The sequence below is a fragment of the Diuraphis noxia genome, unplaced genomic scaffold (assembly GCF_037042655.1).
Source record: "Diuraphis noxia isolate RWA-SAM2 unplaced genomic scaffold, SU_Dnox_SAM2 contig0005, whole genome shotgun sequence".
In the NCBI taxonomy this organism is placed as follows: Eukaryota; Metazoa; Arthropoda; class Insecta; order Hemiptera; family Aphididae; genus Diuraphis; species Diuraphis noxia.
In genome coordinates, this window is record NW_028301715.1 from 24,094,235 (window position 1) to 24,105,742 (window position 11,508).

The window sequence follows — 11,508 nt, forward strand, 5'->3', positions numbered from 1 at the left end:
AATAATAACTGTACCTATATCATCATCGTAAGACGCGCGGGCGGCGGGTCCGGTTGGCGGCGGTGCGGTGAGATCGCGCGATCGCATTCTTTCGTCGGGTGGCCCCGCCACTGCCTCATTCTTCAACACGAAAACACATCTCTCTCGATAATAATAAAATATAATAAAATAAAATATATCATGTACGGCTGCTGCAATGCCTATCCGACACCGTGAAAATCTCACTACAGGCTGATAGCGTTCGTTGCCCCAAATATTATACGACTTTTATGCAAGATTATTGTTATCATAAACCATATATATATATATATATATATATATATATATAAGCATGCGAACGGGGTTTGCGCTTGTATGCCATGTAGACGGGGACAAACGCTTATTTTACGTGGCATATTATGAAAAAAATTCGTAAATTAATACGACTTTATGATGCCCGCGAATTTTATAATGTGCGACAAGAATTATTACTATGAAATTATTCAAGTATTACTTAATGTATTTTATACAATCTTTTTCAATAAAGTTGTAAAAATCTATTATTTTCTATAGGTAATTAGAAGCATCGCGATAATATAAAATATGGTCATCATAAATATTTTAAAGGCAGTATACTCAGTATAGTAGTATGGTAAGCACATTTTATCAGTCTTATAATATATGTCTATAATCATGGGTTAACTTTAAGTTGTGAAATAAAAAAGTCCCGACAGGGTGTGTACACTAAGAGTTGGATACAATGGGTACCAACAAATAACAATACAAAATTACTGTAGTGGAGAAGCTATATATTCTGCTAGTTTGTTGTCTCATTATATATTATATTATATATAATTTATCTATATATATAGAGTAGTCCAATACTGGGGATGATGAGCGACTGCTCGGTGATGGACCTGCACATACATCGTGGGGTGAGCTGTAAATACAAATCGAAAAAATCTCGTCGTGTTTTTTATGGCGCTCTTATACCACTACACCATTGTATAATCAGTATTTTATAAATTAGTATTGTATTATTACTACCTGCTCGGCCGATGAAATAAAAACGGTTCGTCCACTGCATCGCGTATCGTAAAATTAAATCTATCAACAACAACAGTCAACAATATAACAATAAAATTGTAATTATTAACATTGAAATAATATTAAATAACGTTCACACCCCACAATAAGAGGGATGTACCCGCCTCCCGGCTGAAGTATATACCTATATACAAGCTTATATACTTATATATTTATATAGTTATATAATTTATATATACATGTAAAAAATAATACCTATATGGAATTTGAGTGGTTTTTTTCTCCTCTTATATACTTATTGCCTACATCATAATATAATTATCGATTTAATGTTTGTTGATAAATCGGACACGGGAAAACGGAATTTACCTACAAATATATTATTATATATTTTTTCGTATACACATTACCTATACCATATTACATAGGACCAAGACAACGACCGGCGCCGCGGTGGCAGTGTTCGACGTCGCGCGGCAGTCTTCTTCTTCCCGGTCACCGGTGTGCAGCGCGGGTCCGCCAGCCAAACGGTTGTAATAATCGCTCCGCGGCCGTCGGACGCAGAGCACTTGTCGTTCCGCCACCATCGCCGACGCTTAATATACTTATCATATTTTGTCAAAACATTAATGTTGTACGGACAAACATAAATTTACATAAAATACCTGACGAGCGGTCAGCGATCGCCGAACAACACGCGTCATCGATATTATTAACGGAACGTTATCGATTGATCGATTATTAAAAAAAAAATACAATCGTGAGTACCAAATTATATATTGTAATAATCTAATCTTATATAGTGTGATATGTTGTTCGTTCGAAATACAAAGTATACAATATGCAAATAGTACATCTTCTCGTTGTTATTGTGTTTTGGAAGTTGCGACACTAATGAAATCTTATGTTTTTGATGAAACGCGTAATATATAAAAATATCAAATACCTATTTCATTGCTTGGTTAGTACAAAACCGTTCGGAATTCTTATTTAATATTCATGTTATGCTTGCCACTATAACCGATGTGTACATCGATAAAATATTATAATATCGTATTATACAAAAGTATACCTAAAATGAAATATATTACGTATTACCTATCTATCACGAAATCATTTCTTTTCGCTTAAACTGTAAATACATTGATACTTATATTTTTTCAGTATATGAGTTAAGATCAGAGTATATATATTTTTTTATTTTACTCAATTAAAAATTTATTATTAAAATATTTCCACCATTTTCCGAATTTAAAATCATTTTTCTTATAGCTATATCGTGTTAAATTTATTAACAATATATGAACAGAAAATAGTTTTTCACACTGTTTCTATTGTTAATATTATAATATATTCATTATTCTTACATATATTTTTTTATTACAATATAATTCATATTAAAAAAATTCATATTTATTTTTTATTTTTATTGTGATTATTACTAACTTTTATAAAATATACGAGCGAAGGTTCTTGACCTGAAAAATATTTGTCCAATTCCATCAGGTTTCTATGTCCAATACTTAACCACCGGAAAATTACGGGTTTCAATTTTTATTTTATTTTTAGACTATCGGAATTTATAAAAATATATTAGGTACGAGTATTTTTACAGTTTTATAATTATTAATCCAAAAAAGTTTTCGAAAATACCCATTGCTTTTTTATCATATTTTGTTGTAACTTAATAATAATATAAGACACGATGAAACGTACACGGTGTGGCGTGGACAGTTACTCAATAAATTATTCGATAGACTATAGAGTAGTGGACGCCAAAAAAACCTGCATGACGTGACAATTAAATGTATTGGCCAAACAATTTGGATATCCTAGAGTTTGAAAATGCATTGTAAACCCAACGGATGGCTATTAGGAGTTTTTAAACAATTTAATTTAAAAATAAAGTAACGGAAACCCTTTGGACACGAATATATTAAAACTTGAGCCATTATAAAATAATGTTATTATAATACACGATTACATACAACATCCATTAAATTCAAAATAGTTTGGAAAAATAAAGTTTAAAAAAATTATTAAGTACAGATTCCATAGAGATAATCGAAACATTACAATCGATGAAATATAAACGAATAATAGGTATGGTATAAATATAATGTAGGTATTAAATACCATAAAAATCGCTTGAATCTATATTTTCAATTCGTTACCTGCGGTACTTACACCTTGATTGTAAATCATTAAATTTAACTCATAATATTTATAATAATAAATAAGATTACAACATTTTATTCGTAAAATTCATCATGGTAATTTAATTTTGAGTAATTTTTCTACTAATGTCTTATTGGTTATTGCTATTTAGGTTTCTATTTACTATTATATACCTTTATCTATGTGACTATGTATAAATATTAAATATATTAATAGTTATTCGGTAAAATATGTACAATCAAATATACTCCGACATAAAAGTATCGGCACACAAGATCGCTGTACACAACAATATAATACGTATGTATAGATATAACGAGATATATATATAAAGTATATATATATATATATATATATATATATATATATATATATATATATATATATATATATATATATATATATATATATATATATATATACTTCCTTCGACAACTAATTGGACAATTTCTCGTAGGTACTATAGCGAGATTAGAAAATGTAAGTAAAAAAGTCTTCTTTTATGTTGTATATACCTATGGTTTTATTCATCATGATAAATTCTTATATTTCATCGGAATGTGGATTTCAACAATAATAATAATAATAATAATAAGTAGTAGTAGTTGTAGTAGTAAAAAGCAATCTAGTTATCCCAAGCAAAACTTAAGAATAGAAACCGGAAGAAAGTAACTGTGGAAATACACACATTTCTCGCGTAAAATGTATATTTTTATGTTTATATTAAATACATAGCTTCGAGGACATAATTCTGTTAAAACTGATTTTGTAATAAAAAAATTCAAAATCTTCAACATTAAAAATTGTTTCGTAATTTTAATTTTTGAAACGGGAAAAACAATAAAACCCATTATAATATGTATTACTTCTGCAATATTGTCGCCAACCATTAATTATTATCGATAATTAGTAAAAAAATAAAAGCACTTTATAGATATTATAATAAGTATATAATTAGGTATATATATAATATAGGTATTATAATAGGTGCATCGTGTATTATAACGATCGTCATATTAAGTACTACGAATGCGCATTTGTGATTTTGCATTGTTGTGATTTCACCGTTGGTTTTAAAATAAAATGATTAGTTAAAATTTTAACGCTTGTTATGTGGAAAAATATAGTAAAAAAACGATTTCAAAAGACGATTATTACACTATGCTATTTATTATACTTCTAACGACAATACAATATGTCTTGGCTAAGGAAACAACAACAATAATGCATATGTCAAAACACTTAAAACTCGAACCTGTGCAGCGTTTTGGGATACAGTTTCGCCGTCCGCATTCCCCGCTCTTGTGTACAAGACTTTAACGCTCGCAAAGATGTAAAACGCTTATACGAAGGACTTTTGATTGAAATTGAAAAAAAAACATCAATCTATTTTAAATACGCACATGTACCTATAATATACTATAATGATGTGATTTTAATTGGTTTCGGTTGGGTCGTAAAAAAGTGGGCCAAAAAAAAAGTGTAGTTCAATAGACGCGTATTGAGGACAATAATAAATTGATATATATATAGGCTGGTAGGTAGGTAGGTATTGAGTATATATATATATATATTACATTGGAAGGTATAAGTGCGTTTGGTCGATCGAATGAATATGTTATCGGCTTATATAGCCAGGTGTAGGTATATAGGTGTATTGTATATACGTATGTATAAAATGTACATAAATAATGTACCTTACTACGTATACTGTATACGTGTCGCTATACATATTTTAAATTATTTGATATATTATTATAATACATGTACTCTGGTTATTAATAATCCGTAACCCTAACCTACACACGTCGTTTCGTTCCGATTCTAACCGTACATACTAAAATAATACGATATGAATGTATGATGATATATATATATATATATTGTACATACACACTCACCATCACACACCACACATATCCACTGCATTTCCGCGTAACAGGTTTTTGTAGCACACTCGTTACGTGTCGGGGCGCCTACCTATATTATAATAAATATAGTGTATTATTGTAGACGGCGTTTCGACTTGCCAGTCGTTCGTGGACAATAAGACGTAATAACCAATACAAAAATACTAATACCATTGATATTAAGTAAAAATTATGAATGATAATGATAAAATATTAAAATATATATATAAGCATGTTGTGTTTGGTATTATATTTGTTTTAAGACTATTTCACAGACATTTCATGATCTGATGTTTTCTTTCACGCTAACGGTAATAATTAATCAAGCGACCACGCTGAAATATATACACACGAGTTTATTTAGGTACACGATACAACTCTATCAACTCAATAATTTTGGTCAACGGTTTGTTAACCGTTTGTTAATGTGATAGTATACTAAAATTTATCAAATTATTATATTTATGGCCGTCTAGTTTTAGTAATATTATAATATTCAGAGGTGATACATCGTCGACGGTGTTACTCCGCAGGCAAAATGCAACATATAGTCATATATAATATAGATTATTAGATCAACGTGTTGTATTTTTAGACAACAGCACACGCTTGCGCTATGACAAAATAACAGTACTTACATATTATTATTAAAATATTAAACACAATACGTATACTGTATAGATTGTAAATATGATATGTAAGGTTACTGGGTGAAAAAAATGTATTGTACGAAGTGAAATTATGTTTATTCCTAGATATTTTCTGTGCCATTTAGATATGCTAACGAGTACTCTTTTATTGTCATTGGTATTCAAAAAGAAAGTTGTGACAACATATGTATACTATTAGGTATATATTATTATGTACGCCAGGCACATATATAGGTAAACGAATGCGCGTTCTCTTTATGGTCAAGGTCGTGCGTGATTGACGGTCGCGTTGTTTCTTCAAACACGCTTTGTTGTGGGAAGTGAGATTAAACAAAAAAATAATAATCATAGAGAATTAATATATAAACGGTGGGTACCAATCTTCCTACCGAAATACCTTCACATCATCATCTAATCTGATATCCTTTTTACGATTGTGCGCGGTCCTTATCAACGGTAACTTTTTAGGTGTACGATTGCACGTGCTAAATTATTTTTGCTTCTAAACAACGTTGCCAAATATACAGATTATATAGGTGCACGGTAAATATCCGGTTCCTTATGTTCCGATTATTGCAATCCGGACGTTATTTATTACTCATTGTTATTATTGCCGATACCAGACAAACTTTCCATCAGTAGGTAATTTTATTTTAGATCATACTTTTATATTGGAATCCAAAAAATAAAAAATACAGGGGCGTATTTAGATATTTTTTTGCGGGGGCTGTGGTATTCTCCAACTAAAATTCCCAATTCAGCCTATATGAGTTAGAAAATTTACATCTGATATAGGACATAATAAGACTTCATAAACAATTTCTGGATTTTGGGGGGGGGGCTGAAGCCCCCTCAGCCACCCCCATAAATACACCCCTGTATTGGATCTTTTATCTTTATTGTAGATTCCCTTACATATACAAATATACCTAAACTATGATCTCGCATTTTATGTCTATACGTATTTACTGAAATGTCAGTTGTATTCGTGTTCATGTTTTAGCTACAAACGGGGTTGAAAGTTTCCATAGAACATATAACGCCCAGTTAACTAGTGTTCATTCACCGACATTTGTTGTTATAAGTACCCTTATGGAAACTCAGGCAAAAACCGTCACTATAAATTATCAACCATTTCCAAAGAAATAATCAAGCCAAAATCAAAGAAAGAACTAAAGAAAATCGAATTTATGAGTAAGCAATACGAAGAATATCTAAAAAATAAAACACCAGAAAACTTACTTAAGTATTTAGCCATAGGTAATTGGAAATAGGTATCAGGGCTTTAAAATTTAAATTATTTTATTTATATTATTAAATTTAATCATAACGATTTTTTTATTGAATATTTTTTTACCTATGAGGTGACTGAGTGTGAATATAAAATATCTGTTATTTTTTTATTTTTTATAACTAGGTATTTGTACTATTCGTAACTTTGTGTACTATTTTTGACTGATTAGTTGTGGTATAACGCACGTTTATGTTATTAAAAATAAATACAATAACAACATACATATACGACAAATAACAAATTCGTTTTATAATAATAATTATTTTAAATTTTAATAGTAATTTTGCAATATCGCATCTAATTTCACGCGCAATCGTACCCTTTTGAATATTCAAAAGCTTATTCTTTGTTATTCCGGCACCGCGTGCAATCGTATACTCAAAAAAGTAAAACGCGCGTAGTCGTACTTCACCGTTTTTTTAAGCCCACCATTTGACTGCAAAAAAACATATTTATTTATATACTTTTCCCGTTTCAGGTTCAGATGGAGGGGTGGCGGCATCTGAAGTTGATGTGCGGTATCTCAGCGTTATTGTTCGCTGCATGTTCAGCCCGGCCGCAGGATCCCACTGCCGTCGCGGCCACGGTCAAAGAAGTGCCGCAGAGACCCATGACCTTGACCAATGGCTACCATCCATCACTGTTCCCATTCAACAACGGCGAACCATTCGTCGTTGATCCCAACATGGGTTCAATAGACTTCAATACTAGACCCCCTCCGAGCGCGGCGCAGAGATCGGACGACTATTACGATTATGACACTACTAAGTTGGAGGAGGTACCGTTCGACTACAAGGGCGATCCGATCGACAGAAAGGACGTGGTGGGCCCTGGTCTGCTGCCCAGGCCCAACGACATTGCGCCCACCAAGAACAAGCAGACGGACATCTATCAGTTCCTGAACCTACCCGTCAAGTACAGCTCTAGTGACCGGTTTCCTCTCATTTCCAGTTCGTACGCCAACACAAAAATCCAAGGGTCCGGTGGGTCGTCGCCATCGTCGCCACTCAGCAATCACAAAATGCCTTCCACTCCAACACAGACACCAACAGCTGCAACCTCACCCGCCACCACTGCCTCGTCGTGGTACAACACTATTAAATTGACTACTGTCAGGCCCACCACCACCCCAACTCCAGCTCCGACGACCACTACGACCACGACCCCGGTCCCACAACAAGAGGAATATGAATACGATTACGACTATCCTCATCCACAAGAATCTATGTCACACCAAGATACCACAACCACAAAGGCGGCGATCACTAGTACTACAATGACCACCACTACTTCAACCACCACTGCGGCCATGAGTCCAACGACAGTCATTCATCGCACCAATCCGCCCCCGCCGCCACCGTCGTCGACGTCCTTTATCACGCCCGAACCATCCACTGCTGCAACGACTATACCACCGTCCTCGACCACTACAACAACATCATTTCCGGTCACCCCGTCGGTTTTAAATAGAACCACGGGCGCGGTGAAGGTTTCTACTGTCAGGCCGGAAATCGACTCCAAACTGGATGGAACGTCATTTGCTGACTACGATGACGCAATCAAACCAGTGGAAAAACCACATCAGCAAGAGACGTACGGTCAAAACTTCAAACCTCAACATTATCAGTTCGACGACAAACCGTATCCTTTGATCACCAACAGCAAAGTGCCTATGACATTCACCGCTCACGTATCGTCTGGTATATCGTTGAACAACCAAAAGGATCACTCGCAGAATGTCAAACCATCTCCAGCCCCAGTTTCGGAACCGGTATACTCATCTAGGCCTGTACGCCCGGATAATATACAAGATACAGTTAAGCCCGAAGAAACTGCAGTGTATGACAATTCGAGAGTGACGTTCAACAGTGGTATGCCTAATCCGCCAGTAAGCCCGGAACTGTCACCGGCGTATTTAAAACCCAAACCACTAAAGCCGAACGGAACTCCTGAACAGTTTGAGACACATTACTACAAAGTCAGACCGGATACTTATAATACACAACAATTTCCTGGTACGGTTTCGAACCGACCTACGAACCCTCTAATCCAAAGTCGACCTTATCAACCAGAGCCACCCGTAATAAAAACTTTCCAGACGGACATACCTAGAAAACCGGTGAATACGGAACTTCAAATGTCTCAAGGACGGCCACCACCTTATCCGGTACAAACTGATGAGTATGTCAAAAATAAACCTCAATACACCCCTCCACAGAGCCAACCCGATACATCCAAGTTTAAACCACCCAAACACGTAATAAACCATTTCATTAAAACTCAGCCGAATGAAGACAATAAAAGCTATGCACTTCAAACTTCTTTTTCAATTGGTATGGACGGTGAACGGACAGATGCTCGTCCAGCGCAAGGCATCGGCCAAGTTTTAATGGTCGAAGACAGCTCTTCTGAAGCCGTTGTTAACCACACGATACCTATAAAGACCAAATCGACTACGTCGATTCCACTCGTTCCTCCGCCAAGACCAGTCCAGAAACAACAACCGTATCCAAGACCTCAATGGGAGAACGTACCAAAACCTCCTGCATATCATCCATCTCCGAAACGCGATGGTGCCATACTTCCACCACAAAGACCAAATTTGCCCAATATTTTACCTCAGTTCAGGCCAAACGCCAGAGTCGATACACCGCCAACGGTACCTCAATCACACTCTGCGACAATTGAAAGGGTTCAAATTCCAATGGATCACTTAAGACCTCCACCCCTTCCAAAACCTCAATTTTTAAAAGTAGACAGAAATGATGATAATATCGATGAAGATATTTTAAATATGCCTGAAAAGGAAACGAGAATTTTGCAGAGACCTGGACCACAACCAGCAAAAGTGACTACGTTGCAAATGATCCAACATGGACCTCCAACAAAATTACGAGATGATAACAAAGAAAATCCTGTACATATTATTTATGCGGCAAACACTCCACCAAAACCATCTGAAAAAATAATAGATGATTCAGTAATGCTAGACGTAAACGATAGATCTGATGTGCCAATTTTAAAAACTAAATCCGCCATTGTCAAGCCCACCAAAACAGACTTCCCATATCAAATCGTTAAACCTGATGAAAATCAAAACGCATCTTCGTTGGAGTATAAAGCATACAGCCCGACCAAATTGGACACGATCAAACCAAATTATGATCAAGAACTAGTTCCAAACCTTCAAGATTATGTTCCAATTGTAACTCGTGATTCTACTTCAAACATTGTGGTCTCACAAAAACCAATTACAGCTACATTAAAAACGTCAGAAGATAATCATAAGGTAGTTGATGAAACCCACAAACCTCTACTGCAAAATTTTCAAATACCCTTCCAGCCAAGTATAAAATTGCCAGAAAATAGTAACGGTTCTGCTGAAAAAAATGGATGGTCGGTTGTAAGAAAATCACAGATTGATAATGCTTCTGAGAGAATAGATGAAACCGGTGATGTGGCTGGGTCTACAGAGAAGTTTGATCCAGATAATTTTAAACCGCAATTGGTTGGTGGTTTTATGCCAATAAGTCCTCCTTCAGAAGATACAAATGAAAAAAAAACAGGTGAACAATCCGAAAGAGCAAAAAGATTTATAAGATATTAAAAAAATGTTTATAACAATTATGTCATACCTATCCATTGTAATAAAGAATTAGACATTTAAAAAAAAATTATTAGAAATATCTAAATACATAATTTGAATGCACATAAATCATAAACTCATAATTCAAAATATGTAAACTGATCACCTTGAAAGTGAATATTTTTTTTTTTATTGTGTATATAATGTATAGATAAAAGTAGATAGGTTAACTTAAGTAAAAAATATATAATACCTAACAGTATTCAACAAACTGCGTAATTTAAAACACTTTTAAATAGGTATCTATATTAGTGAGTGCATGAATAATATATATACCTAGGTATTAAATTGTAACACAGCTATACACATCGAATGATCAACTAATAATGTACTTAATCAAGACATCGAATATTTATTTTAATTTAGTACAATAATTTATCAACAATATTTATTCATAACATATTTCCTAAATATTGTAAGCACCATGTATAATGACATAATGTACATATATATTTATATTTATTTTACAAGTATTGTAGACATCCTAAATACAAATAATGAAATAAAGCTCAATAATTATACTATTTTATTTTGTATGTAATTTAATACTAAGCAGCAGTTGTAAGCTATAATAACGTCACATAATTATATTTTAATGTATTACATAAATTTAAGCATAATTTTATGATTTGTATTACAATTAAAAATATCTTCAATATATCGTTAATTGTGATTTGACACTTACATGTTTTACATTTATTTGTTAAGATATGATAGAAAAAATATATAAATATAATTATTTACAGGATACTATATATATATATATGTATATTTTTATTGAAGACAATTTATTTATTTTATATG

The 11,508-nt window shown here is 33.4% G+C and overlaps 1 protein-coding gene across 2 annotated transcripts; it reads left to right on the forward strand.

The window, feature by feature from the left end:
* Positions 1 to 1,504: 1,504 nt before the first annotated feature.
* Positions 1,505 to 11,388, forward strand: LOC107163668 (uncharacterized). 2 transcript variants are annotated; one of them, XM_015511202.2, is made up of 3 exons: positions 1,505 to 1,786; positions 6,768 to 6,958; positions 7,537 to 11,388. In XM_015511202.2, exon 3 carries the CDS (start codon positions 7,543 to 7,545, stop codon positions 10,663 to 10,665), a length of 3,123 nt encoding a protein of 1,040 aa, XP_015366688.2. In that variant the 5' UTR covers positions 1,505 to 1,786; positions 6,768 to 6,958; positions 7,537 to 7,542; the 3' UTR covers positions 10,666 to 11,388. The 2 variants fall into 2 exon arrangements, with proteins under 2 accessions (XP_015366688.2, XP_089085845.1); XM_089229719.1 differs by lacking the exon at positions 6,768 to 6,958.
* Positions 11,389 to 11,508: the final 120 nt, after the last annotated feature.

What these genes read in the sequence shown, in the direction of transcription:
- LOC107163668 (XM_015511202.2), top strand. Translation starts at nt 7,543, where the DNA reads ATGGAGGGGTGGCGGCATCTGAAGTTGATGTGCGGTATCTCAGCGTTA.